Here is a 27,899-nt window from a genome sequence, read left to right as displayed (position 1 = left end):
TTGATTGCAGAGTCAAAGGGTAGGGAAAATTATAACAAAAGCTACAGACTGTTACCCAATATTCCCCACGGGGACTGAGAATCACTAAATACTATTTAGCTGCAAAATTCTGCACCAAGGGGATCCCTGGGTGGCTCAGTGGTTGAGCGTCTGCCTTTGGCTTGGGGTATGATCCTGTGGTCCCGGGATTGAGTCCCTCATCGGACCCAGGATCAAGTCCCGCGTCAGGCTCCCTGCATGGAGCCTGCTTCTCCCTCTGCCTGTGTCTCTGCCTCTCTCTCTCTCTCTCTCATGAATAAATAAAATCTTTTTTTTTTTTAATTTTTATTTATTTATGATAGTCACACAGAGAGAGAGAGAGAGAGGCAGAGAGTCACAGGCAGAGGGAGAAGCAGGCTCCATGCACCGGGAGCCCGACGTGGGATTCGATCCCGGGTCTCCAGGATCGCGCCCTGGGCCAAAGGCAGGCGCCAAACCGCTGCGCCACCCAGGGATCCCAATAAATAAAATCTTTAAAAAGTTCTGCACCAAAAGATCTTGAATATTGTCCAAACTAATTAAAAAATTTAAAAATCAGGACATAAAAAATACTGAAGAACTTAATTCAAGTGAAACATTGCAGGGGGCTCCAAATGAACATAATTAATGAAGATGGGGTGAAACAGATGGCTCGAGGGTGATGCACAGAAAAAGAGGAAGACAAGAAAGCAGATCAGAGCACTGGCAGGCAACAGGGTCAAAAGCCACAGGCAGAGGCTGAGCCAAGCTAGTCAGAACCAAGTGTGGCCTTAAGACGAGAGGCAAAGGAATGATACAGGACAGACACAGGACCTTAGCCTTAGCTCTCTCAAACACCGGCTTTGAGAGAATTTTTGGTAAAATGGTAATGATTAAAGCCAAAATACAGGGCATTTTACAGAAAGGCACACAGCTTCCCTCCACTTAGCTTGTTCTTTCGGATTCTGGCATATAGGTAGGTAAGTAAAAACTAGCATCTAGCAGATTGGGGTGCTGTGCAAACAGCAGGCAGCAAGGCGTGGTAGGTAACTAATGATGCAGTTTGCACTTTCTTTAGGATAGTCGAGATTCCAGCCAGGCTTTCTCAAAACCAGGGTGGGATTATTTTAACTTGTATGTATTCCCTTCTCCCAGGACACTTTAAACAAACTTGTGCCTTGAGTCTGGATGAAGAGATGCCTGTTTTTTCTGGAGATACTTAGATGTTCATTCACTCATTAAAATCAATTTGACAATTTTATTACTCAAGTAAAATGATTCTCATTTTTCTTCCTTCCTCTGGCATTATTAACCAGCAGCATATATAACGACAAAAAGAGTTCAAGTTTTGTTTTTAAATAACACAATTCTTGGGATGCCTGGGTGACTCAGTTAAGTGTCGGCCTTTGCCTCAGGTCATGACAGAGTCCTGGGATCAAAACCCGAGACAGGCTCCCCTACTCAGCAGGGGGCTTGCTTGTCCCTCTCCCTCTGCCCCTACCCCCGCCCTCAAATAAATAAAATCTTTAAAAGTAATAATAAATAACACAACTCCTAGATGATTAAATTGGCATGTTTCCCTACTAAAATACACAGCTTCTGGTTCCCTCTAATGCAGAAGTTGTCTCAGAGTCCCACATCACAAAAAAGGTCAGACATTCATGCCCTTCATCATCCACTTTATTCACACATCTGAGGGAACTGCTCCTCCCCACAGGCTAGAGATGGTCTCCTCTGCACATTTAATCCTCCATAGGAAAAACTCCATAATTCCCCAAGGTGCATAAAGGAAGCCTTTAGGACTTTTTCCATTTGTGGCAGAGATGTCAGCCCAGCCAATCAGCAATGCTCCCTCCACAATGTGCCAGTTTCATAACCCTGGTCCCCTCTCCCCTTTTTTAAAGCTGCAAAGGTTACAGCAGTAACGTTTCAAATCTACTCACTTTAGGAGAAATACGGTGATGCACTCATTAATTTGTATCTAAAAGTAAAAAATAAATAAGGTTCTTAAACAGGATACCTGTCTCTAACTAGGTCAGAAGAGGACTAGACCAGCCTGGGGGTACAATGAAAGGTTAGGAGGTACCAAGAAATGGGTAGAGTCTCTCTTCCCTTGCAATCTCTTGCAGGTTCAGGCAATTCAGTAGTATTAAGGTGGCCTCGGCTTGGACACACCTTACGTGCAAAGCATGGGCAATGACCAGCGGAACAGGACACTGTGACACACCTAACTTTTGATAAACTGCACCAAGGACTGGGTGGCCCAAAATAATGAGACTCCAAACTAGGGGCTTCAAGTGAATTTTGACACCATATATAGATTCTTCAACTCCTGGGAGAGAATCCATGAGATGCTGGATCCATCTTTGAGCCTCAAATAAGCGTAGATCTTCTTTCTCCCCAATATACAACAGCAAAAGCACCTATGAGGTGGAGTTATCAATAAGAGTTCCCTCCTGACTCTGAAGCAGGAGGCAAGGAAACAGTCAGAAGGACTTCTAGATGAGCCTGGGAAACAGAAAAGGTGAACCAAAATCATGTGAAGTGAGCCTCACAGAACAGAACGATCTGTTGGGGGACTTAGTAAAGAAAAACCATTCGCAGACGGGCAGAGGAAGGAAACAGGGCGATGTCCTTCAGACTCTGAGGGCAAGTCCGTCGAGATGCTCTGAGATTCCCGCCTGAGAGAATGAGTTCAGCCTCCATCCACCCCTGATGCTGCAGCAGACATGTCCTGAAAGGAGTCTCCACGAGTGCCCATCTTCCCCACGACTCAGCTGAAATGAGCACCCAGCACACGTCCTCCCCTGGCCCATCGCTCTGCAGCTGGAGCTTCTCGTCTGGCCCTTACTGCCCTCAGCTCTCTGGCAGTGGGTCCCGTGTCTTTACCGCCAGGCCCGATTCAGGAGTTTCACCTGTGCCAGTCTCTTAGTGATCATGGTGGCAAAGACCAGGCCAAAGAGGACACTGCTGATCAGCACATAGTCATAGTCATCCTTCAAGACATCAAACTGCTTAGATGGGTAGACTCGAGTTTGGTAAATGTCCAAACCATAGGCCACAACCTGGAAGGCAGACAGAACGAGAAATATGTAAGAGAGGTGGCCAGTGGTCTACCACAACCTCAAACTCTGGTCAGAAAGGAAATGGAATCCTCAGCTGTTTCCCCAGGGTGAAGCAAAGAGCGGCTGCCACTCAGGATGGCTGTGAGTTCTACTCACCAAACAAGTGGACTCCAGGCCTGAGGGAGCTGTGTAGATACCTCGCATTCGAGAAACTGTCTGGTTGTAGTTAATGAATCGCTCTGCGTGTATCTGCACGTCTGGAGAATATGGGATTAGGTTCTCCTCTCTGTAAGACATCAGCCAGGACCAGCCTTCAGAACTCCTGCAAGGGGATCTCTTGGCTGCCCTTTCTCAGTCCTGGGAGGCTTTGAGGCCACATGTCCAGCCTCAAATTTTCCTTCAAAGTCTCCTTGCATCACATAGTTAAAAATTTAGCAGCTTAATGTTAGAAAGGGCTACAAAAGAAAAACCTGTGTGGAGAGTAAGATCTGTACTCCTACCTTGTTCTACATCTAGTAACAGCCAGCCAGTATTTCACACTAGAAGAGGAAGTCAGGGCCACTCTAAAACCCACCCGTGGAGCCTCTAGGACAATTCCCACTCTGGTCCACGCTCCTTGGAAAACCCTGGCCTCACCCCACATGCTTGCCCAGCTTCAGCTGCCCCGCTTTCCACACTGCACTCCCCCTTGCCTCCTGTGCAAACGCAGATCTGCTCTCCCCTGACACTGCTCAGTTCCCCACACCCCTAAGTGAACAGAATTCAGAACAAAAGTGAGAAAGTACCAGATAGATGATGGCTGGCAATACAAAACTGAATGCCAACGGTCACAAGCTACTGGCTTCCCCACATGACCCAGCTCCATTAGCTCCCTAAGCCCATCTCCTCATGTCCCCCACCCCCAACAACAGCTGTAGCCAGCGTGGCCTCCTCCCTGCCTCTGGCGCACCAGCCATGGTCTCAGTGCATGGGCACAGCTCTCCCCTGCCTGGGAAGTCTGCTCTCAGACAGCCAAAGGTTGGCTTCTGACCACCTCCAGTCTTCAGTCACCTTCCCAGAGGGGCGTTTCCAGGCCACTCTCTCAAGTCACAACCCTCCCAACCCTCCATAGCCCTGGTCCCCTCTTAATTTTTTCTCAGTAGCCTTTACAAGTACCTAACACAGTATTATTTCCCTTGCCTATCTTATTCAGTGTCCGTCTCATCCCCTCACCAGCATGTTAAGCTAGCTCCACGAGGGCAGAGGTTTTCGTCCGATTGTTTCCTGCTACAGCCGACCGAGCCCCCAGCATAGCAAGGCAGCATGCAGCAGGCTGAGGACCAAACGTAACCAACAGGCCACACTCCTTAGGGTAGGGGCCTTCAGCACTACCTGCAAGCATCTCACCTGCTTTGTTCTGTTGGGATCTCGGGACGGCGGGGATCCAGCAAGGCTTTAGGAAGGGAAAGGATTGCTCCAGAAGGTAGCCCAACTACACAGAAACAAGTCAAAAGAAGTCAGTGTTCACAGTGATCCAAACCAGGACTAGTCACAAAAAATACCATTATCACAGAAATTTAAAATAGAGTTTCAAATCCAAAAAAGTGGGTCACTTACAAGTGGCAAAGCTGGACTAAGGAACTCTGCCTACTGATACAAAGCCCTCCTCACTAACGTCCCCTAGTGGTCAAACAGCGTTGTGCCGGCAGCGTGCAGCGTGCCTCCAGCTCTGGCCTGGGCGTGGCACAGGGAGGAAACCATCACCCCGGAGACCCTTCCCCTGTTACTCACTAAGCAGGTGCCGGCTGGTGATGCCACGCTCGGTGATGGTGGCTTCCATGGCACTGATGGAGGAGGGGAAGATATAGGACTGCTGGAGGACCTGGGGCAGCTGGGGGCGGTCCAGGGAGCTGAAGGCCGTGGCATTGTACTGCTCGGTGCCCTCGTAGAGCTCTAGCACAGTGAACTCGTTGCGCCGGGCCTTGGTATTCCAGTACTGGTACTGCAGAGAGGAGGGGTGGCATCTGGGGACTGAGCTGACAAGTTCAGCTCAAAAGGGGTATTCCACAAGAAGGCAGGAAGGAAAGAAACCACCCAGCAAGAAACTTCTTGCTACCAAGTTTACTAACTCTCAGGGTAGTTTTCTCTAGCTTTACCCAAAGTTTGCCATAAGACAAAGGATTCTCAAGATACTTAGGAGTTGGAAAAATTACCAGCTAGGGTCTGGGTACTTGTTCCAAGTCAGACCAGAGAACACTCTCCTAGCCCTACTTCACAAGTTACACAACACGGAGAGTTCAATAACCCTTCAAGGTCACACCGGCGGGACAAGGAAGGGCTGCCACCAGCCCAGAGCCATCTAGCTCCTGAGCCTCGCCCCCTAACCAGCACGTCAGCTGCCATCCAGGGGTCTAGATCCAACAGAAATAGAAAGCAGCACCAATTTCTGGAACAAGAGGCAGTGAAAGTATTCGAGACCCAGGGAGACCAGCCACACAGCCTTGGCTGGGTCACATCCCTGCAACTCCCACCCGTCCACCTGCCGCTCCTTACCACCACCCAGTTCTCTGAGTGCACGATGTGGACGGGGCCCTTGGCCTTCCTCTGCACGGAGGAATGGATGATGCGCCCGGTGACACCATCCACAAGGAAGATGCCAATGAAGGTGCGCTCATGGTGTACGTCTGTGCTCTCTGTCACAACGGCCAGCAGGTTGGGGTTCAGGCTCTGGGGAGGAGGAGGGAAGAGTTCCTTCAGAGCCACAATGGCCAATCACAAGCTCTGCTGTGCTGTAAGCCCTGGGTGGAGAGGCAGACCTGGAGCCCACCTGCCCAGTGGAGGAATCGGGCTTCCTGACCACAAGAGCTTTCTATTGGTGTCCGTCGTCACTGTACTCGGTGCCATGTGCCAAGTCAGGTGCTCTGCCTACATCACCTCACTGAATCCCACAAACCTGGGAATGGAGCTACCGTCATCCACATGTAATAGGTGAGGAAAGGCTTCAGGTAGTTAAGCAGCTTGCTCACACCACAGACACAGTAAATGGTTAACTAAAGATACAATCCGGTCTGCCCACTCGCTCACCTAAGCCACTGCTCCGGCAATGCTAGTTCTTTGCACCAGTACCCTCCCTACCCTAAACCAATGGACGAGTCTCCATCCTCGTCTCACCTGACCTGCTAGTACAAAATGACACACATGATCACCCCTTCTCAAAATACTTTCTCCACCTGGCATCCGGGACATGTGTTCCCCGGTTTTCCTCCACCCCACTGGCCCCTCCTTCTCAGTCTGTTCTGCAGGCTCCTCATCTCCTCAATCTCCTGGACATCGTCTACACTGGCTCTCATGGTCAGGCCACTCAGGCACTCAGGAGTGCTGCCAATGGCCAAGGTCACGTACCCACGCTGCACTGTTCCTAACTCTAGGCTGACGTCTCAGTATCTCTTCTTAAATGTCCTACCTCAAACCTGACACGCCCCAAAGGGAACTCCTGTCCTGCCCGTGCCTAAAGCCTGCTCCCCGCAGGCCTCCCCAGTGTGTCAGGGTGGAGATCCGGAACCTCCAACTCCTTGACTCCCTTCTTGCTCCCCAAACATCCCACCTATCAGCATATCCTACGGATTCTACCTTCAGAAGCACCTGGACTCTGGTCCCCCCCCCCCCCCCCCCAGGTCAAGCCACCACGTCATCTGGCTTACTGCAAGAGCAGGTCAGCCTGCTGTCCCCCTTGGTCTTCTGATCTCGACCCAGCAAGCTGAGTGAGCCCTTAACCTTAGTCACTTATGTCACATCTGTGCTCCCAACTTCCCATTGGCACTCCAACTCATTCAACATCAAGGCGAGAGTGGTGGCCGTGATATGCCCCGCAACCCTCAACCCCAGCAGACTGGACTCTCCTCACTCACCCCATTCCAGTCATACTGCCCTCCCTGGCTGTTTCTAGAACACTCCAGGTCCACTCCAGCCTTCCTGTCCAGAAGCCTGTTCCTCTATGTTGCACACTATCCTTCTTCCTTCCTTAAGGTGTCACTATCTCAGTGAGACCCTCCCTAACCTCCCTATTTTAAATTCCACCCCCTTCCAATCCCAGCTTCCCACTCCCCTTTTCTTGGCTTTGTTCTTCTGTAGAACTAATCATCTCTCTGATATGCTCCTGAATATATTAATAGCCTCAATTTTGTCTATTTTGTTCACTGATATATCCCCAGGGTCTAAAAGAGTACCTGACATCCCGCTAGCAAGCCCCCACTCCTACAAAAAAAGTACAGCTTCCCTTTGTGGTATTCCATCTAAACCCCCAACCACAGTCTAACCATGAGAAAATCATCAGACAAACCAAAATTGTCTACAAAACACCTGTCTAGTACTCTTCAAATCTATCAAAATCATGAAAGACTAAACAGGCCAGAGGAGACTTAGAGAAACATGGCAACTCCATGGGGCGTGCGGCCTGGGATTGGGCCTGTGGCAGAAAGCGACCTTCATGGGAAAGCCAGTGAAACCCCAAGAAAGTCTGTAGTTAAGTCTTGTACTGATGCTGGTTTCTTAGTTCAGACAGATGCACCACAGTCCCTAGGGAAAGCCAAGTAAGGTGTACATGCCAATTCAATGTACCATCTTTGCAGCTTTCCTGTGAATCTAAAATTAGGCCAAAACAGAAGGAAGCTTCCTGAAAAAAACTAAAAAATCCTACTCTGGCTATTATTTTTTTCAATGTAGAAAAACACAAGTACTCTAGTAAATTTTAACTCATAAAGGTAAATTTACATAATGAACACTTTTTCTAGTACAAATCAAATGTACTTTAGAATTTATGTTATTTTGGCCTTTCTGAATAAGTCAAACTGCAGCCATATGGAAGGCATCCATCAATAAAGATTTCAAATCAAGAGTGCTAATAACGTTAACTACACACAGCTGGCACTGTTCTAACCATGTTACATGTTGTTCTTAATCTTCAAAAACGATCATACAATGTAGGTGCTCTTAACCCCATTATATTCTTAAAAATACACATTCAGGGGCAGCCCGGGTGGCTCAGCGGTTTAGGCGCCACCTTTGGCCCAGGGCATGATCCTGGAGACCCGGGATCAAGTCCCATGTCGGGCTCCTTGCGTGGAACCTGCTTCTCCCTCTGCCTGTGTCTCTGCCTCTCTCTGTCTCTCATGAATAAATAAATAAAATCTTTTTTTTTAAGATTTTATTTATTTATTCGTGATAGTCACACAGAGAGAGACAAGAGAGGCAGAGACACAGGCAGAGGGAGAAGCAGGCTCCACGCAAGGAGCCTGACGTGGGATTCGATCCCGGGTCTCCAGGATCACGCCCGGGCCAAAGGCAGGCACCACCCAGGGATCCCTAAATAAAATCTTAAAGAAAAAAAAAAAAAAAAAAACACATTCAGGAAACATATGAAAATTAGCCATGATGAGCAGCTAGCCTGCAGTGGAGCCAAGTCTGTACCTGGACAGTCCAGCTGGCTTATACCCTGCAGTGCTGCCCCACACCCAGTGAGGCAGCTTCCCCATCAGCTACCTTGGACATGCTACCTTGTTCCATCACACATCCTCCTCCAACTCAATCCATGCTCTGCAGAGAGTATAATTAATGACCATGCATTACAAGGACTGCCTTCTCTCCCAGCAGTTTTGCAACCCACTAGCTCTGTCTCCCTTCCCTTGCCACTAACTAGTGTTGGATCACAGAGATGGAGTTTCTAATGGATTAACTAAGTCTTAACTCCAGAAAGTTCTATCGGCACTATCAATAAAAACAAGAGCTAATGTACTGGGTAGCAGCCAGGTACTACCTTATGCACGAGCATCTATGTGATCATCACAATGACCCTAGGAGGAGATGTTATGCTCATCTCATAGGTGATAAATTAAGGCTCAAAGGAATGAAATGACTCACTCAAGATCAAGTATCTATCAAATCCTAGAGCCAGAATCCAAACCCTTGCCCTTCTCAACCCTGGAACTACAGAACCATACCTTATAGAGCACGCTGCGGTCCCCCATCACTCGGCCCTGGGAATGAACGTGCTCACTGCTGCGCTTCCCCTTCACCTTGACAATGCGCTGGACTTCTGGGGGAATAGTCAGCTCCCAACTCAGCTCAGTGGTAAGATCCTAGGGCAAGGGCAAGAAAGCCAGCACTTATAATCTGGCGGGTACACTCAGACCCATGACAGTTATATATCCCACACACCTTTATTTGGGGCCTTTGTACCAGAAGAAACAGAGATCAGAGCTCCTAGGAAAACAGCAAAAAAGGATCTAGTTTGTACAGAAGTTATGGAACTCTTAGTTTGTTGAGGCAAGATACTGAAGCTAGTAAGAAAGGAAAGGAATGTTCAGTGGTATCCCACTGTTTATCTGAGTATGAACTATCCAAGAAAAGTTTACCACTTATTAATAATAACTACGATTCCTGTATCTGAATCCAGCAACAAATTGCTAAGCTAGCGGGGACACTGAAACATTACAGGAAGGACACCTGGGTAGCTCAGCGGTTGAGCATCTGCCTTCAGCTCAGGGCATGATCCTGGAGTCCCGGGATCAAGTCCCACATCAGGCTCCCTGCATGGAGCCTGCTCCTGCCTCTGCCTGTGTCTCTGCCTCTCTCTCTATGTGCCTTTCATGGATAGATAAATAAATAAAATCTTTAAAAAAACAAAACAAAACATTACAGGAAATGCTCTCTATGGTCAAGAAAACCAATTCACAAACCTTTACAGTTAAATACATTATTTTTTTAAAGATTTATTTATTGGGATGCCTGGGTGGCTCGGCAGTTGAGAGGCTGCCTTCGGCCCAGGGCAAGATCCTGGAGTTCCAGGATCAAGTCCCACATCAGGCTACCTGCATGGAGTCTGCTTCTCTCTCTGCCTCTGTCTCTGCCTCTCTCTCTCTCTCTCTGTGTGTGTCTCTCATGAATAAATAAATCTTTTGAAAATAAAAAGATAAAGATTTATTTATTTGAGAGAGAGAGAAAGAGCGCTAGTGAGAGAGCAGGCAAGCGAGCATGAGCTGGAGGGGCAGAGGGTGAGGGAGAAAGAATCTCCAGCAGACTCCCCACTGAGCACAGAGCCCAATACGGGACTCACTCTCACAACCCTGAGATCATGATGACCTGAGCCGAAACCAGGAGTTGGACACTTAACTGACTGCATCACCCAGGCGCCCTATAGTTAAATAATTATCCATCCATACTATGTATACATGAAGCCTTGGGAGGAAGGGGAGGGGTGACTGGAAAGGGCCCTGGTGCCATGCTGCTTCCTGATCTGAGTGCCACGTACACAGTGCATTCAAGAAGCGAGCCATGACCTCATGATTTTGCATTTTCTCAATGTTCTAAAAAATGGACTTAACAAAATAATGAAAAAATACATTATGTAAAAGGAACAAATTTTACATTAAAAAAATACAGGTCAATTCTGTTTCAGTAGAAAAACCTAAATATAAACCCCCTATGTATTATAGTCCATATCACTGTTACTCTGTTATCTGTAAAAACACAGAAAGGCCGGGGGAAGGGGCGCCTGGGTGGCTCAGTCGGTTAAGTGGCTGACTCTCTTGGTTTCAGCTGGGGTCATGATCTTGGGGTCCTGAAATATCCCCTGGCCCTGTGTGTTGCACTCTGCACTCAGCAAAGGGTCTGCTTGTGGACTCTCCCTCTGCCTCTAACTCCTTACCTACTCACACGTGCACGCCTTCTCTCTCCCCCTACTCCCTCAAATAAATAAATCTTAAAAAAAAAAAAAAGGATGCATGGCCAACCACTTACACATGTTCCATCTGCAGGAGGCAGCTGAGTGCGGGGCTGAAGAAGTCTGTTTATGTCCTACATTTAATTTTTACAGTGAGAATATAATTCATGCATTACTGAAATTTTTTTTAATAAAAATTTTATTAAGAGCAAATGAGGCTTCCTTGCTATGGGCTCCTGTGAAACCATTAGGATTTCCTAAAGCATCCCCAGGGAGGAAGGCCCCAGTAAATGCACTTGGAGGTCAAAGACCCAAGACTGCACTTGGCTTATTTCCCACATAAGCTTTGTGTACTTTGCCCTCCCTTGGCCACTGTTTCTTCCCATTTCCTCAGGATTCCACCCATCATGACACTAGCAGACTTGCTCTCCTCTATCCACAAAGTGCATCTCTTTCAAGGTACACCCCCCTTCTTTTAAAGATTATTTATTCACGAGAGACACAAAGAGAGAGAGAGGCAGAGACACAGGCAGAGGGAGAAGCAGGCTCCCTGTGACGGGGGGACTCAATCCCGGATCCCAGGATCACACCTCTTGAGCTGAAGGGCAGAGGCTCAACCACTGAGCCACCCAGGCCTTTTTACAATTAAACCCACCCCCTTTTTAACAACTTGGAAGGGGCAATGTTTTTATGCACAACGGTAAAGAATGTTTTCTGGGGAGACTATTTCCCATGCTGTTTCTGGAAAGGTCAACTGTTACAAAATGTCAAGAAAGGTCACTGCATTTTTAAGACAACAGCAGCTAAAACTTAGATGGCATTTACCATGTGCCAGGCATTGCTTCCTGTGATTTGCACACATTAACTCCCTGTCTCCTCACAGCAAACTTAGAGTAAGTCCTCTCTCATCTTATTTTATAGATGAGAAAACAGGGCCCAAGAAGTCACGGGCCCAATGTCACAAAGTAAAGTAAGTGATAGAGCTTGGCTTCACACTTGGGCAGCTGGAGCCGAGCTCTTAAGCTCTATGTTGTATTGCCTCTCAAAACGCCCCGCGGGACAGGGTGGAGGGCCTCTCGTGAGTACATGCTCAGCTAATGAGGTCAAGGCCAGCCTCCTGTGAGCTCAGGGCTGGCCCTCAGAGCCAGTGTCTATCACGGTTTGCTAGCGCTGGACTCGAGTACGCCAGCATTAGAGCAAATCAATCCCAATCCTAAAAATAAGATTCAAAGCACACATTCTATCCAGAGTGGTCAATACTATCATCTTCATACAGAAGTACAAGCCATTACTCAAGCCCCATTCCTACCTCCCAACCACTCCAGAACAAACAACAACATCCCTTCCCTTTGCTAGAGGAAAGGAACACAAGATAAAAACTCATGGGGGGAAAAAAAACAACAAAAACAAACAAAAAACAAACAAACAAAAACTCATGGGGAGAGCAGGAGCAGCTGGGAGGCCTCCTGGGCCAGTTAAGCGGCCCGCCCTTTATTTCAGCTCAGGTCATGGTCCCAGGATCCTGGGATCAAGCCCCACGTCAGGTTCCCTGCTCAGCAAGGAGTCTGTTCAAGTGTGCTCTTCTCCTCCCTCTCCCTCTGCCCTTCCCACCACTCACGCGCACTCTCTCTAAATTAATTGTAAAAACAAACAAACAAACAACAACAACAAAAAAAACACATAACTCCAAGGGAGCAGAGACTTCATCTACTGGGCACTGCTCTTTTCACAGCACCTAGAACCTTGCCTACCAGACAGCAGCTGCTCAACATGGAAAGGACTATGAATCAGACATCAGGACTATGCTGACCCATATTTACAATAAATGAACATAATCCACTTCTGAGCCAATATCCAGGAAACACTTATACCCCTCCCCTGAAAGGTCCCACCAGGAGGTGCTTTCCCTACCTTTCGAAGTCGGTATCCACACAGCCGTCCCTGTTCTGCATCCACCAAATAGAAGAAGATGGAAGGGGCGAGCTCATGTAGCTGTCTCAAGACATTCCGAGTGGCTGGGAACGCTGTGACCTTGAAGATCCCAGATAGCCCAAGGAAAGAGTTAAAGCTAAAGGATGCTCTGTGCAGTTTCTCAAGATTCATCACTGTTCACCATCAAAAAGCCTTAAGAATCAAACAGTCCATCTGAAAAGAATTAAAGTCCACTGAACCCAAATAGGCTTAAATCTAATTTTGCTAAGAGCCTGAGTTTTCACAAGTGCAGAAGTGCCATCGGGTGGCGCAGAGATGCCCTTCAGGCCCACACACGGGCTGATCGCACAGAGCTCCAGCTCTGGCCACCACCTGCTTCGGGACCACCTTCCTCCCACCCAACCCACCAGAGGTTCTCTAGCCACTCTGAAGTCTCCTACCTTATACTCGTCGTCGATCAACAGCAGCACCTTGGCATAGTCTTGATCCATGATGGGGAGAAGCAAAGACTGCAAGATGGGACGCTTCAGCACTGGGGGAGCCACCTGACTCCACTTTCCGAAGATGGGATTGAAGACATACAGAGAACTCATGCCCGTGTCCTGAAATGGGCAAGCAAACTGTCAGACCCCACCAACAGGAAAAGAATGCAAATGCTAAAGGTAAATAGTCCCCGATTGCTGGGACTTCAGCTCAACTCTGACAGACTCTCTAGACTCCTCTGTATGGATTCCCTATTTGTGCAAAATAAAGTTTCACCTAATAGACTCCTCTGTATGGATTCCCTATTTGTGCAAAATAAAGTTTCACCTAAAGGCAAACCATCCTCAAGGCTAATGTACGTGTCAGAAGGTGAACAGTTAAACAGTCCCTGGCTCTGAAGCTAAGCAAGTACCGCACATGCTGAGGAACAAACACAATGGTCAAGTACGGATTCGGGAACCCCGGGCAGCCATTCCAGCAGGGACTACCAAGCCAAGAAAGTGCCCCTTTCTAATGACACCTGAATGAATCCGCTAAAATCCAGCGAATCCCAGGAGGCAGAAACAAATAGCTTTGCATCCTGCTCTCCCTTGTCTCAAGAGAAAGCAGCTGCTCAGCTGGGAAGGAGGGCTGGCTCATCCCAGGTCTGGTGACATCACACCCCCTCCAGAGTCAACCCCCATCGGTCCTTGGTGCTTCCTCCACTTAGACAAACAGCTGGAACAAACAGAGCTCTAACCCCTGAACACTTGTCCCTAGCTCTCCCAGAATTCCAAAGGCCCAGGAGAAATTCAACTTACACAACACTAAAAAGCCACCCCCACTTTGGCTCAAACCTGAGAAGGACAGCCTCACCTTGTCCTTTACCAGGAGGGTGCACTGCGGGGGGTGGGGGAAATGGGCAGTAGTCCTCTGGACCATCAGTTTAAAGGAGGAGTCTGGCTTGACATTGGGGAGATACTGTTTCCACAGGATGGTGCCAGAACTGCTCTCAATGCCAAAAAGCTGCAAGATAAACAAATAACTGACTCACTACTAGAAAGACAAACTGAAGAACTGATTCCGTCCTTGGAAATTAGAACCAGTGTCTACCAAAGGCTTTTTTGCTTCCCAGTCACAGAACCTCAGAAGGTTTGCTACTGGGGGCTTAAAACCCTCTACCTCACCTTGCCCGAGGCTGTCACCATCACCATCATCTTCTGGAGATTAAATTCATCTCTGGCTAGGGTGTCAATGTTGATCTCATTCTTAATCTGACTGCGGGGCTTCCGAGCATCATAAAACATCTTCCAGAGGTGAGAAGTCCACGCCTGCAGCAGGATGAGCTGGGACGAGAGGCGCTTCAGGAACATCCCCAGTAAGCCGTCTGGTGTCAAGGAAAACGTAACACAGCTGAGGCTCACCCTTCATTAGATCAGGTATTTCCAGCAAGAAGCTTTTCCTCATGGGGGAATCTCTCCTGCTCCCCTGGAACACTCAAGTCATCCATACATGAAGGAGCAAGCCCAAAGGGCAGTCCTTATCTGAAGCTACTAATCTCACACTCGGGTATAGCCATGCAGGAACTTCCAAAACCTATCTTCCTGGCTTGCAGTTCTCTCACCTCCTGGAATCTTGGAAAAGGAGACCAGGAAGTCAGGGATCAGCCATGCAGGACGTGGCCATGCTGAGCATGTCTCCACCACAGCCCGCATCCAGAATGGCCAGAGGAAGGCTTCTGGGTGCCACAAGAAAGCCAGAAGAGGGGAGAATGTGGGAGCGCAGGATGCAGAAGTAAGTGTGCCGTGGACAGGAATTCCCATTACCCACTGCTCTACCCCCACCCTATTCACTATTGAACCTACACCCAACAGACCTACTTGCCACCAACCCCCCTGGGCAATCGTTCACCCCTGACCCTGTCAATGAGGGTGCCACCCTCAAGTCTTCCCCACAGGGTAAGTGTGGCCACCAAAGCAAGGTAGCATGAGTAAAGAGATGGTCTCTGGCGTCTGGCAGCCTGGATTAAAATCCTAGCTCTACTACTCACTAGCTGGGTGACCTGGGAAATGTACATAACTTCTGGCCTCTGGTTCCTCATCTGTAAACTTGTAAATAGTCCGAAGACCACATGACCTACACACAGGACTTCATGCCATGCAGGGTCCCCGGTGAGTGCTCCCTAAAGAGTGGTGCCCTTGCGTATGCTACTTTCCAGCAACCTCAGCTCAAGGAAGTGAGAGGCAAACAGGATAAGTCACAGGAACAGCAGTCCATGCACACACAGTTATGTACCTCATTGATGCAGGTCAGGAAAAACAAAGAATTAACCAAAAGCTAGCCACGTGGGCAGGCAATGAGCAACAAGGCAGCAGGAAGCAGATTTTACCTTGAATTGCTGGATCCGGGCAGCAGAAATAAATAGTAAAGTCAAATTAATCCTCGGCTCAAGAAAACCCACAATGCCTACCAAGGTGCCTGGCCCAGAGTAGGCCCTCAGTAACTACGGCTGCAGAGTGAGGGATGGGAGGGAGAGGCAGGAGGCAGGACTGACTAGAGTGGAATGAACCAAGTCCACTCTGGGGCCTGGGACCGGCCAGCACCAGAGGACACCGCCGATTACCACAACAACCCCATCAACCCAGTTACACCTCTCCAGAAAGAGGTGGCTGGTGCCTGGGGGACAAAGTATGATACAGTGCCTGGCAGATCTGAGGTACTGAGACAATGGTAGTTTCTACTCTACTAAGTTAAGACTCTTTCCTCAGCATCTTCCCATAGAAGGGTTTCCAAGTGGCTCCTTTCAGAGAGAAGAACCGTTACCTAAACCACGTGGCCATGTATGCACTGGAATCTGGTCGCAGAGCTAGTTCCACACACACTGGCAAAATGACTGCACCCAGAAAGCCGGGGATGCCGTGAGCCAGCATCTCCTGTCGTCTAACTACCAGACTCATTCTTGGAGCAGCCCCTCCAACCACTATGCTGTCCCAGAGTCCCCTGTGCGTACCTGCCTTCTTGCCAAATTCTCCTTCCAGCTCAGCCTGCGCACCGGTCAGGGGCAGATCCACCATCTCCAGGCATACCACCTCTGCCAGCGACTCCTCCCGGCCCCACAGCACCACCTTCCCTGCTACAGAAACCCTGGTTACGAAACCCAAGCCTGCCTCCCCCATAGCCCAAAGGCTCTTCTATGTGGCTCAGGGATTTCAGCAGCTCTCACATCAGGCAGAGAAGCAGCCACAGCAGGGGGCGGCATTTAACAATACAAGGGAAGTTCCAGATCCCACCCTGGAATGCTAAGGGATTATTCAAAAACAGATGACATATGGCTCTAAAAAATATTCAGGCCACACTCCCCTGGAATCTTTCCCAGAAACCAGTCCACGGCCCCAAAAATATAGTCTGACTAGAAATCTGGGCAGGCCTTAAAAAAAAACGGGCTGGATGAGGTCTGCTCACCCAGCTGCTGCAGGAAGAGGAGCAGGTGATCCTCTGTCTGTACCAAGGCCCGGTAGCCCACAGAGTCGTCCTTCTTCAAGAACACCTGGATGTAGAGCTGTAAGCAAAGTCCCAACCACTGCAGTCAGCCACAACCCAAATGTCTCTGAGCACCAGACCCCCAGATTCAAGGTATCAGAAGTTGTTAAAGGCTCAGCACACGAAGTTATCCACCATATAAGCAATATGGCTTACTGCCTAGACCTCAATGAGATAACAAGAACTTGTCAGAGCCAGCACAGTGCCACTAGGCTGCAGCCTAGACCTCTCAGAGGAGGAACCGGACTGCCTCTCAGGCACTGTGTCATTCCATATGCTCCAATCACTCCCCACAAAGTGAGCAGAAGGCCAAGATCAGAGCTTCCATTTTGGAGATGGGGAAGCCACAGCCCAGGGAAGCTGAAGAACACCCTAACTGTGCATGGAGGCTATATAAGACGACGACCAAAAATGCAGGCTGGGGCACTGGTGACAACTTACTAGCTCCGTGACTCTGGACAGGGTCCTGGATCTCACAAGGCACAAGTTTAATTTTAAAACGAGGGCAGTAGTAAGCACTTTGCAAGACTGGTGCGAAAGCTAAATCAATTAGTGTATCAGTAAGTAGTTCAGCACAGTGCCTGGCACGCTCACCACTTTGCACAAATGATACCTGCCTCTACTACTAATCGTGAGGACTTCTGACAAGTCAGCTGTTCAGAGGAACTGAACTCATGTCCAGAGAGCCCAAACACAGGACCCAAGAATTGTGACCTGGCCCTGAGGGAAAGGACACCCACTCTCGGAAGCCCACGGGCCAGAGCCCGAAGACAAAGCCTTTGACTCACCCGCTCTGGCCGAGTGCCGTTCTGTTCCAAACTGAAGGTGATGGAGGTGTCGAGCAACCGCCGACCTGTCTCCACTAAGTAGAGATTAATGGTGTAGGTCTGGTTGAAGCAAGTCAATGAGTCCTATGGGTACAGACAGCACGGGTCAACTAGAGAGATCCCCTAAAGCCAAGTCCCACAAAAGTAGTTCAGGAATTGGGGTTAACTACCCTAATGAAGGGCCAGGTCAAGAAAGAAATGCAAAGAAAAACAAAAGGAAAAAAGAAAGGCAGAAATAAGGTATCTGAGTAAGCAAACAGGACCACTGTACTTGTGTCAGAAGGAAGTCAGTACAGAGCAGCTGACCTCCCCTACAGAGGTAAGACCCCAGCAAGGAAATCACAAAGCTCTTCAGAAGAGCTCAGGAGAGGGGAGCCTGAGTGGCTCAGTTAAGCATCTGCCTTCAGCTCAGGTCATGATCCCAGGGTCCTGGGACTGAGCCCCACTCAGAGCCTGCTTCTAACTCTCCCTCTGCCTGCCACTCTGCCTGCTGGTGCTCTATCAAATAAATATCTTCCAAAAAAAGAAATAAAAAAAGAAAGGAACTCAGGAGCTGGAAGACACAGCAGAAAGTGTCCCACCCAGGGTCCTGTGTCCTGCTGTAGTGCAACTGCACAGATCACCACTCAGCAATACCAGCCAGGGCCCCAGAGGACATGCGCAAACAGAGCGAGAGGAAAAAGTGCTTGAGAGCAGACTAGGGATCCTACATCCAATTTCCCAACTACAAAGGATCCAGACAAACATGATTCATAGACTGCAGCAAATGCCATCTGAGGCTGAAAGCTCTGGGAGACCCGCTCCAGCCTTCCTGGATGCCAGGGTCTGGCATAGTGCCCAATGCCACACCGTACCTGGGGACTGGGCTTCTCCACAAAGCTCCCCAGTGACCCATCTTCAGAACTGCTAGGCTTCTGCTAGGGAAAAGAAAAGGATGGAAGAGAAAACTTAGCCACGGGGTCATTCCCCAGTCCCTGAAATTAAGCCGTCTTTTCCATGTCATCTCAGCACCCAGAAGACGTCACTCCTCACTACTGCTCACAAGTCTCCATAGCTTAACAGCTGCGGATGAAAGTAGGGTTGCAATATTAGGTTCCTGTTCCTGAGGACAAGGAGGTGTGCTGAAAGCACTATAGAGCAACTGAGAACTTACTTCTCAACAGCTTCCTGCACCCTGGACTCAAACTGCCCTGACTTTTGGTTCTCAAGGCTCCCGATAGACATCAGGAAGGAACACCCTCCAGTGCTGACCGTTACTCTCGACACTCACCACTTCGCTGCGACAGGTCACCACTGCAGCCACCGTCTTCTCTCCAGTGGTGGCAAAGCTCACCAGCGCAGCCTGGGAATAAAGCAGTGTCAGTTCCTAAATGGGGCCTATACCAGCCAGTGGCCTTACAAAGGAGCATCTCCCTAGGGAGGTCCCTTGGCCTTGGAGCTGAAAGTGCTCCTGACTTTGGAGCATGGCAACCAGGACACTTGAGAACAGAAGGAGGCCCCTGGTGCCTCCACAGCTGAAAACAGGCCCTTCCCCTACCCGCAACACAGGTAGAGCCCAACCCTAAGTCTCATGCTTTTCTTGGTATCTATAGGGAAGCTCGAATTACTTCCACTCTCCTATGGACTTAGAGGAAGATCCTTTGTTAATTCTCAGAAGAAAAAGTGTTCCATTTCTGCTCTAATGCTAACCCCTCTCACACCACACACAGAGATGTCTGGATCCAGAGCAAACATCTACAGATTCACAAGCAGGACTTACTAGTATCATGGCTTGGCTAGATCCTCCTGAATCCTAGCCCCATACAGCCTGAACTTACCTGTGGGAAGTTTTTGAGCAGACTCAGGGCTCCGTGACGGTAGTGCAGCAGAGCATAGTGGCTTGGGGACAACTGCAGGAAGAACTGGGCCCGAGAAGGATCCACTGGGTTGGGCTGTGTGGGAAGGACCCGGGGTTGGAATCCACTTGCAAATTCTAAGTCCAGAGACTGAAAGGCAAGAAGGAAGAGGATTAGGGCTAAAAGCAGGCAAGTCACTGATTCACCGATCAATCCCAGGCCTCTACCTCATTTTCCTGGTGAAAGTAACGAGACCAAGTCATATGGTTCTAGAAGAGTGGCCATTCAAGTTCCCTAAAGAGAAGAGTCGCCTACCTATTTCCCCTTACATGAGTTCAGCCAGAGGCCTGACTTTCTTCCAACTGCCAAGGCTCAGGAAGGAAGCAGTGACAGTGGAAGAAAGACTTTCCTAAGCAGCAAAGGCAAGGCCTCAGGCCAGGGAGCAGCAGCACTACCTCTCACCTGCAGTGGTATCTGCCTCAACTCCCACTCTGTCTCCAGGGCCAAGGTCTGGAGGGACCGTGAGCTTGGGTCAGGGCACACCAGGACAGCCTCATCCACCACACCACAGGCTCCAGTAAGACTCTGAAGCCAGGGGGTTGACACCCTGACCTACAAAAAAGATAGCGAACGTTTGTGAGAATTTCTACATTTTCCTCTCTGTTCATCAGCAAGGTCACCACCAGGGCCTAAGCTTGAGGGTTCTCTTCATGGCTGGTTCCAAAGGACTTCTTCCCATCCCTCCCAACTTCTCAAGAGCTCCAAAGATGGAAAAATCAGAATTTTTTTTTTAAGATTTTCTTTTCACTGGAAAAATATACCAGGTCATATTTAAGACCTGACACTTCAGATAAGCATTTCTCTACTGTACTTATCATATGTGGTTCTCTATCACTACTTCCACAGTAGTACCTTCTGAAAAACCCACAGGCAGTGAAAACACCTACATAATTTTCCAGCCCTCCCAGGAAAGCACCATGCATGAAATGTAAGGGCTTTAAACCAACACCTGATGAGGAGAAAGCAGCCTCCAACTGACCAGAATCAGGGACCATGAATGGCTTTTGCATCTACCCAGCCAAGTTCCCTGGACCCCAATGCAAAGAAGGGTTCCATATATTCCCCTCCACAATCAACAACAAGGCTCCTCAAGCCAGATGCCTGGCCATCCATACCTGCTGAACAATCTCTCCATCTTCCACATTAAACTTGACAATGTTCACGTGGCTGAAGGGAACAACTCCAAGGGCCCACACCACCCCAGAACCGTAGGAATACATCATCTGGTAATGGATGCTGTCACTAAGGGAAGAAAAAGCAAGGAGCAGCAGCTTCAGCAGCAGGACAGGCCCACTCCCAGGTCCTCTAAAATCAGCCAGGTTCCTGCCCACAGATCACAAACTAGCAGTCCCTAAGTAGGTTTTGTTTGGTTTGGTTCTTTTAAAACAGCCATCAGGCTCCCTGCATGGAGCCTGCTTCTGCCTCTGCGTCTCTCATGAATAAATAAATAAAATCTTCAAAAACTAAAAGTAAATAAGTAAAACAGCCATCAACATTTAAAACTAAAAAAAAAAAAAAAAAAAAAAAAAAAAAAAAAATTTAGAACTGACTTTACATGTAAAAACCAGACTCCTGGCTCTTAAAAAGTAGAAGCACCGCTAGGCAATTCCTATAGGGCGTCAATCGGCTGAGTAAGGCTGCCCCCTGGAGGTAAGTCAGACACACTGCAGCTGCCAGCAATTCTACTGGGCCTGCTTTGCTCCCAGGTGCCAGGCATTTGGCCACATGCAAATTTGAGTTTTATGCCCTGAAAATAACCACAGGTCTAAGCAAATCTTTTCCTTTCTTTCCTCCCTCCTGATCCTTCAGAGCTTTAATGCTTTCCATGACTAGGACCTCCAGTAACCATCTCAAACCTTGCTCAGTTCTTCCCTTGAGCTCTTCTTCAGTTGTTCTGATTCATAACATGAATGAAAGGCTCAATCTGACTTGAATTAGAAATCAAAAAGCCCAGAGTGCTATGACCATAATTGAATAAGCCACTCCCCTTGCTGGACTGTCTCTAGTGCCCAGTTTGAGAATCTTCCACTCACTGCAAAGAAATGCCAGAAGTAGCACGGCCTTTGAGTGCAGGCTTCTATCTAGTGAGCCCAACACACGACACATGAGGCCAACACAAGTGGAGCCGGAGTCAGAATAAATGTTACAACCCTCAGAAACAGGAGCTTGTGGAGAGCAGAACGAGGCAGCCACCACCTGGTGGGAAGGTGGCCTTACCTTTCGGGGAGGTGTTCCACCCACTTCAGGTGTCCGCTGGAGAGATGATGCAGGGCAAGAGTGGTCTTCTTCAGGACCGCAATGTACCTCACGGATTCCTGCAGACCTACCAGCCCAAGTGCCTGGAAACTGAGCACAGGTGCAGGGGTGAGCACTGCCAGCACCTCCAGTGTCTCAGATGAGAGGAGACAATCTGGAACACTACCACTGTAGCTTAGTAGGTAAGAAAATAGGCCTTGGGGTCAAATGCATCAGGATCCTAATATGGGCTCTGCTTCTGGTTAGCTGACTTGGGAGGCTGCCCTTTCAACCACTTGGCTGTACTGCTTCCCTGAAGCCCTGTGAACCTCCTCAGTCTTGTTACCTCCTTCCCCTAGGACTTCCCAGCAAGTAGATCATCCCTCTACCATGGCACCTGTCACCCCGTACTGAGATTACAGGCTATGTGCCTGCCTCCCCACAGCTGACAATGTGTTTCTTGACAACAGAAATCTTCTCAGAGTCACATGTGCATTCCCATTGGCTGGGGGTGCGCCAAATATTAATCAGATAAATTATTATCAGAAGAGATATACACTAATGCAAATGACCCCAAAATTGAAACAATCCCAGGAAAGATGGAACAGTTGCCCAAGCTATTCTCTCAATATAAAATTAAAACATTGAAAGATTTATATTACATTCCTACATCTAGGACATTAGAGTTCTCATATCACAGTAAGGTTAGGAGCAGCATTCAAGTGCAAGGATAAACACTGCACCTAGCACAGAGCTCTGCATCCAATCGGTGCTCAAGAAACACTGGCAGAGTAACCACATGTTCCATGACCTCAGATCATTAAGACACAGGGTGTTTGATGTTATTTGGTTCTTCAGTGGCCTGTGAGGAAAAAGTCAAAAGACCCTGAATTGCTGTCCATGCAGACCTGTGTTTCAGCAAAACCTCAAACCACGGCTACCTGAAATATAGCTTCCAGGGACGCCTGGGTGGCTCAGTGGTTGAGCGTCTGCCTTCAGCTCAGGGTGAATTCCCAGAGCCCTGGGATCAAGTCCCACATTGGACTCCCACAGGGAGCCTGCTTTTCCCTCTGCCTATGTCTCTGCCTCTCTCTGTCTCATGAATAAATAAATAAAATATTTAAAAATAAAAAAATTTTGGGATGCCTGGGTGGCTCAGTGGTGGAGCATTTGCCTTCAGCTCAGGGTATGATCCCAGGACCCTGGGACCAAGTCCCACATCGGGCTCTCCACAAGGAGCCTGCTTCTCCCTCTGCCTGTTTGACTCTCTCTGTCATGAACAAATACATATAATCTTTAAAAAAACAAAAAAATAATTTAAGTTAAAAAAAAATAGAGCTTCTTGCCCTCTACCTGCCACTGTCCAAGGTAATCTCCCAGTTCAGACCCCCAATGTTAGTCTCCCAGGAACGCATGATCCGGCCTCCATTGGACACAGTGACTGCATCTGGAAGAGAAAAATTCATGGTGAAGTCATCTCCCCAACTGGTACTCTGTTGGGGTATCAGACTATCCTCTGATGGGCTGTGAGCAGTGGCCACACCTCTGATGTATGGATGCAAATAGAAGTTATTTATGATACCTGTCCCTTACCTTTTGGGAACACTCCTTTTTTTCACTAGCAGACCCCGTACGAAGGAAGGAACTGAGGAATGGGGAGATGGACCAACACCACGAAAGAGACCAAGCAGGACTGTGCTTACCCTGTCCGTAGAGCAGCATAGCGTCCACTGCCCCTTCTGCTGTGCCCTTGTCAACATGGCGCCACACTGAGAGACACAAGAGTCAGATATTACCATTAACTAGAGAGAGGCGTGCAAAAAGGTAGCAGAGAACCAAAGAGGTCTTTGCACCTTGGTTACTTCATTTTATTTCCAGGGAGAAGAGGATTAGACTTAACTGACAATGATCCCCTCACACTCACTGGGTACTGAGGGGAGGAAGGTTTGAGAGGAGCCAGTCCTGTCCCAATCTGAAGTCTCCTCACTTCCCACCCTCCCACCACCACCCTAAACATACAAATGCATGACAAAATAATAGGATCTTTAAGATGCACAAGAAAAATAGTGATTGTAAATTATATCACCATGATTTTAGTGCCTAAAAACATCCATAAAAGTAGCAAGAGAAAAATGGATTTTTTGAAATAGTATCTTAAGAACTCTTAGAACTCAGGCTAAAGGAATAAACTAAAAAGCCGTTATAGGGAAACAGTTAATATTCAAAGCTAACACAACTGAAAAAAAGAATCAGAATCCAGTAAGAGATGCATCTTTCGGCCAATCTGTCCCTAACTTGGGAAGCAACCAGGAAGCCTACACAGGCCATGGGCCATCCTGGATTCATGAGGCTCAGCCACTCCACCCCAAGCTATGGCCCACACTGGTCACTCACGGATCTCCCCAGTCCGAGAATTTAATGCTGCAATCACATTCTTCTCTGTAGCCACAACCAACTTCTTGGATCCAGGGGAAAACTCCAAGGAGGCAAACTTGAGTTTCCCAACATACTGCTGTCTCCTGAGGAAGTGAGGACAAGAAGTGTGAGGGCCAAAATCATCACTGTGCAAAAAGTGTTTTGTGAAGAGACCACTGCACCAACACGTGAGGTGGTCACCATCATGGGTATCTTAGGACGTGTGAAGAATGTCTGCTAATGAGGAAATCTGATCAAAAGCAAGATTTCTAGGCAATGTAGTCAGAAACCAGGAGAACAAGAAGAGAGAATAGACCCTCATAGATAAGAAGTACGACTCTTCTTTAAAAAAAAAAAAAGTTTTATTTATTTATTCATAGAGACAGAAAGAGAGAGAGAGAGGCAGAGACACAGGAGAGGGAGAAGCAGGCTCCATGCAGGAGCCTGACATGGGACTCGATCCCGGGTCTCCAGGATCATGCCCCGGACTGAAGGCGGCGCCAACCACTGAACCACCCGGGCTGCCCCCAACTCTTACTTCTAAATGCAAGCACATATTGATCTCAAGGGCCACCCAAAAGAACACCAGGCCTAAATCTCCTACAGGAACAAACATCAGTCCTCTCTGTATTCATTAACGGGACCAGACACTCCTATTACACGAGGGAAGAGACACAAAGTCTGTTGTCCACAAGCATACAGTCCAACTGGCCCTTCTATTCTGACTCCTGGAGAAAAAAATCATGCGAATTTTCCAACAAAACTCCACAAACTGGGTCAGGCTTCTGTTCTCTTCAGCCTTTTCGAGCCCACCCCATGTTCAGGATCCATTTGACTCATTGCTCACGCTTTCCTTGGAATATTTCCCATCCCTTTCAACACCCCTCTCAAGCATAAAGGGAATACAATTAGCTTTGCATGGCACACTACCAAGTACATGGAAGGTACCTGCACATTGTTGCTACAGGAAAAGTACTCTCATCTCTGGCAAACTAAACACACATGGCATTTACACTAAATTTCTCTTATGTTGTTTGGTCTGACTAAATTAAAAAAAAAAAAAAAAGGGAAGCAACTCAGCAGATAGTAAAGAAACAGGCTTATATGACACAACAGTTTCTACCTGTATTTTCATGTACTTAATTCTCGCTATATCTATTGAACGCTCTATGAAATACATAGGGCAAATGTTATTACTCTCATTCTACAGAGAAGTAAACTAAGGTCTGTTGGGGTCAACTAACTATAGTCAGAAATAGAACACAACACTAAGACTTTCTGATTCTAATTACCATGCTCTCTTTTAAAATACTGTTATCTGGGGCACCCGGGGGTGGCTCAGTTGGTCATGACCCAGGCTCATAAGCCTCAAGAGACCCACGTCAGGCTCCCTGCTCAGTGGGGAGCCTGCTTCTCCCTTTGCCTCTGCCTGCCACTCCTCCTGCTTGTGTGCGTGCTGTCAAATAAATAAAATCTTTAAAAATAAGTAAGTAAAATAAAATATTGCTATCTTTTATCTGGACTATAAGAGTAATGCCGGCTCAGGGCTCAGGGGTGGCTCCGTCAATTAAGCATCCAACTCTTGATTTCAGCTCAGGTCATGATCTCAGGGTCACAAGATCCAGCCCTATGTCATCTGAGCATGAAGCCTGCTTACAATTCTTTCTCCCTCTCCCTCTGCCCTTCCTTCGTGTATGCTCTTTCTCTGCGGGGTGGGAGGGGGGGACAAACTAATGCAATGCCTGCTCATTATAGAAAATATGAAAAATACATAAAAGCATTTTTAAAAATTTAAAATGTCTAACATACCACCACCAAAAACTCTTTAATGTTTTAGGGTACTTCCTTCTGTTTATTTTCCTATCTGTAAATGGCATGTTTGTACTATTCTGCTAAATTAGAACCATACTACATACATGTACAGGCTGTACATGTGCAACATATACATTGCATTGTGAGCATTTGTCCACATCATTAAAAATATGACTTAGGGGGATCCCTGGGTGGCGCAGCGGCTTGGCGCCTGCCTTTGGCCCAGGGCGTGATCCTGGAGACCCAGGATCGAATCCCACATCAGGCTCCTGGTGCATGGAGCCTGCTTCTCCCTCCGCCTGTGTCTCTGCCTCTCTCTCTCTGTGACTATCATAAATAAATAAAAAATTAAAAAAAAAAAAAACAAAAAAAAACAAAAAAAAAATATGACTTAGGTTGAATTTATTTTTTTTTTTTAAAGATTTTATTTACTTATTCGTGAGACAAAGAGAGAGAGAGAGAGAGGCAGAGACACAGGCAGAGGGAGAAGCAGGCTCCATGCAGGGAGCCCGACGTGGGACTCGATCCAAGGTCTCCAGGATCACGCCCTGGGCCAAAGGCAAGTGCTGAACCGCTGAACCACCCGGGCTGCCCTTACGTTGCATTTATCACACCGACTTGAACCACATACATGCACATCTGCCCCGCTTGACCGTTTTTTTTTTTTAAGATTTTATTTATTTATTCATGATCGACACAGAGAGAGAGAGAGAGAGAGAGAGAGAGGCAGAGACACAGGCAAAGGGAGAAGCAGGCTCCATGCAGGGAGCCCGACGCAGGACTCGATCCCAGGACTCCAGGATCACGCCCTGGGTCAAAGGCAGGCGCTGAACCGCTGATCCACCCAGGGGTCCCCGACTGAGTGCTTTCTTACCTCTCCATCTACAGCACCCAAAACAACTACTGACCTATACAGACACACACACACACACACACACACACACACACACACAAAACATGAATCAATGTATCTGATACAGAAAACACTTCACAGAGGAGGAGCTACCTGAGCTGGGCTCTGAAGAATTAACTGTTTCCTGAATAGTCCTGATAATAGGTAATACTTAATTGTACCCCACGCGCCAGACATTGTGCTAACTCAATGATCTCATTCATTCTCACCCCTACTGTAGGTAATGATGACCTATTAATAAGATCATTTTACAGGGACTCCCGGGTGGCGCAGCGGTTTAGCACCTGCCTTCGGCCCAGGGCGTGACCCCGGAGGCCCAGGATCGAGTCCCACGTCGGGCTCCTTGCACGGAGCCTGCTTCTCCCTCTGCCTGTGTCTCTGCCTCTCTCTCTGCGTGTCTCTCATGAATAAATACAAAGAAAAGAAAGCAAGCAAGCTGGCACCTCCCAGGTGATGGGAGACGTGCTGGGCCCGTCCTGAGCCCGGGGCCGGGTGGGGCTGAATGACGGGAGAAGGGGCTCGGTTTAGGACCCGTAGGGAGACCCGAGCCCCTGCTCACGCACCCGAGATGCCAAGTCGAGGAAAAGCGAGAGTCCACTGAGGGGCCACGGGCCCCGCCCCCCGGTAGACCCGAGCCTGACCCGCACGGAAACGGGGCCTCCGGCCACAACCCCAAGCCCGCCTCAATGTCAGGCCCGAGGAGACGGGCTGAGAAGCGGCCCCGACGCTGCTTCGTCCAATGCTCTCCTGCGGCCGTCTCCCGCCTCTTTCAACTCTTGAACGCGGAGACCCACGTTTTCGTGTCGCACCGAGCCCCCCAGCGGTGCTGCGGCCGGTCCCGCTGCCCGCGACCCGTCCTCCCGTTAGCAGGCGCGAGGCTGGCGCTGAGAAAATAGCCACACAGCTCCCGAACGTGACCCACACGCACGCACCAGTCGAACTTGCCCACTTGGTCTTCGTAGACCGCGGCCGCAAGGACAAGCAGGGCGCCCCAGAGCCAGAACCGGAGACGGGCCGCCGCTGCCGCCATGATGAGAGCCGGGCGCCCCGCCCCCGCCCGGCATGCACCGCGCCGCAGGCTCCGCCCCCGCGCAGCTAGGACCCCCGGCG

At 48.6% G+C, this 27,899-nt stretch overlaps 1 protein-coding gene across 4 annotated transcripts; it reads right to left on the bottom strand.

Annotated features, from left to right (window-relative positions):
• Window positions 1–1,659: 1,659 nt before the first annotated feature.
• On the bottom strand, window positions 1,660–27,874 carry EMC1 (ER membrane protein complex subunit 1). 4 transcript variants are annotated; one of them, XM_026012041.2, is made up of 23 exons: window positions 27,722–27,874; window positions 24,044–24,168; window positions 23,353–23,418; window positions 23,003–23,096; window positions 21,632–21,760; window positions 20,530–20,656; window positions 19,817–19,966; window positions 19,337–19,504; window positions 18,790–18,861; window positions 18,374–18,436; window positions 17,481–17,603; window positions 16,615–16,711; window positions 16,163–16,285; window positions 14,340–14,539; window positions 14,029–14,178; window positions 13,131–13,292; window positions 12,670–12,789; window positions 9,038–9,175; window positions 5,595–5,768; window positions 4,833–5,043; window positions 4,449–4,533; window positions 3,219–3,348; window positions 1,660–3,062 (listed from the first exon to the last, which is right to left on the bottom strand). In XM_026012041.2, exons 1-23 carry the CDS (start codon window positions 27,817–27,819, stop codon window positions 2,883–2,885), a joined length of 2,985 nt encoding a protein of 994 aa, XP_025867826.1. In that variant the 5' UTR covers window positions 27,820–27,874; the 3' UTR covers window positions 1,660–2,882. The 4 variants fall into 4 exon arrangements, with proteins under 4 accessions (XP_025867826.1, XP_025867827.1, XP_072607117.1 ...); XM_026012042.2 differs by having other exon boundaries at window positions 18,374–18,433; window positions 27,722–27,872; XM_072751016.1 differs by having other exon boundaries at window positions 16,163–16,282; window positions 18,374–18,433; window positions 27,722–27,857.
• Between the last annotated feature and the right edge of the window lie 25 nt (window positions 27,875–27,899).

The sequence above is a fragment of the Vulpes vulpes genome, chromosome 2 (genome assembly GCF_048418805.1).
Source record: "Vulpes vulpes isolate BD-2025 chromosome 2, VulVul3, whole genome shotgun sequence".
In the NCBI taxonomy this organism is placed as follows: Eukaryota; Metazoa; Chordata; class Mammalia; order Carnivora; family Canidae; genus Vulpes; species Vulpes vulpes.
The sequence above is the reverse complement of the archived record's forward strand: the minus strand, read 5'-3'. Positions and strand labels throughout refer to the sequence as shown.

Coding starts and splice junctions, on each gene's coding strand:
- EMC1 (XM_026012041.2), bottom strand. CDS start 27,819: ATGGCGGCAGCGGCGGCCCGTCTCCGGTTCTGGCTCTGGGGCGCCCTG. Junction 4,534..4,832: donor CACCAGCCGGCACCTGCTTA/GTGAGTAACAGG, acceptor GTTTCTGTGTAG/TTGGGCTACCTTCTGGAGCA. Junction 3,063..3,218: donor GCCTGGAGTCCACTTGTTTG/GTGAGTAGAACT, acceptor TCTGCCTTCCAG/GTTGTGGCCTATGGTTTGGA.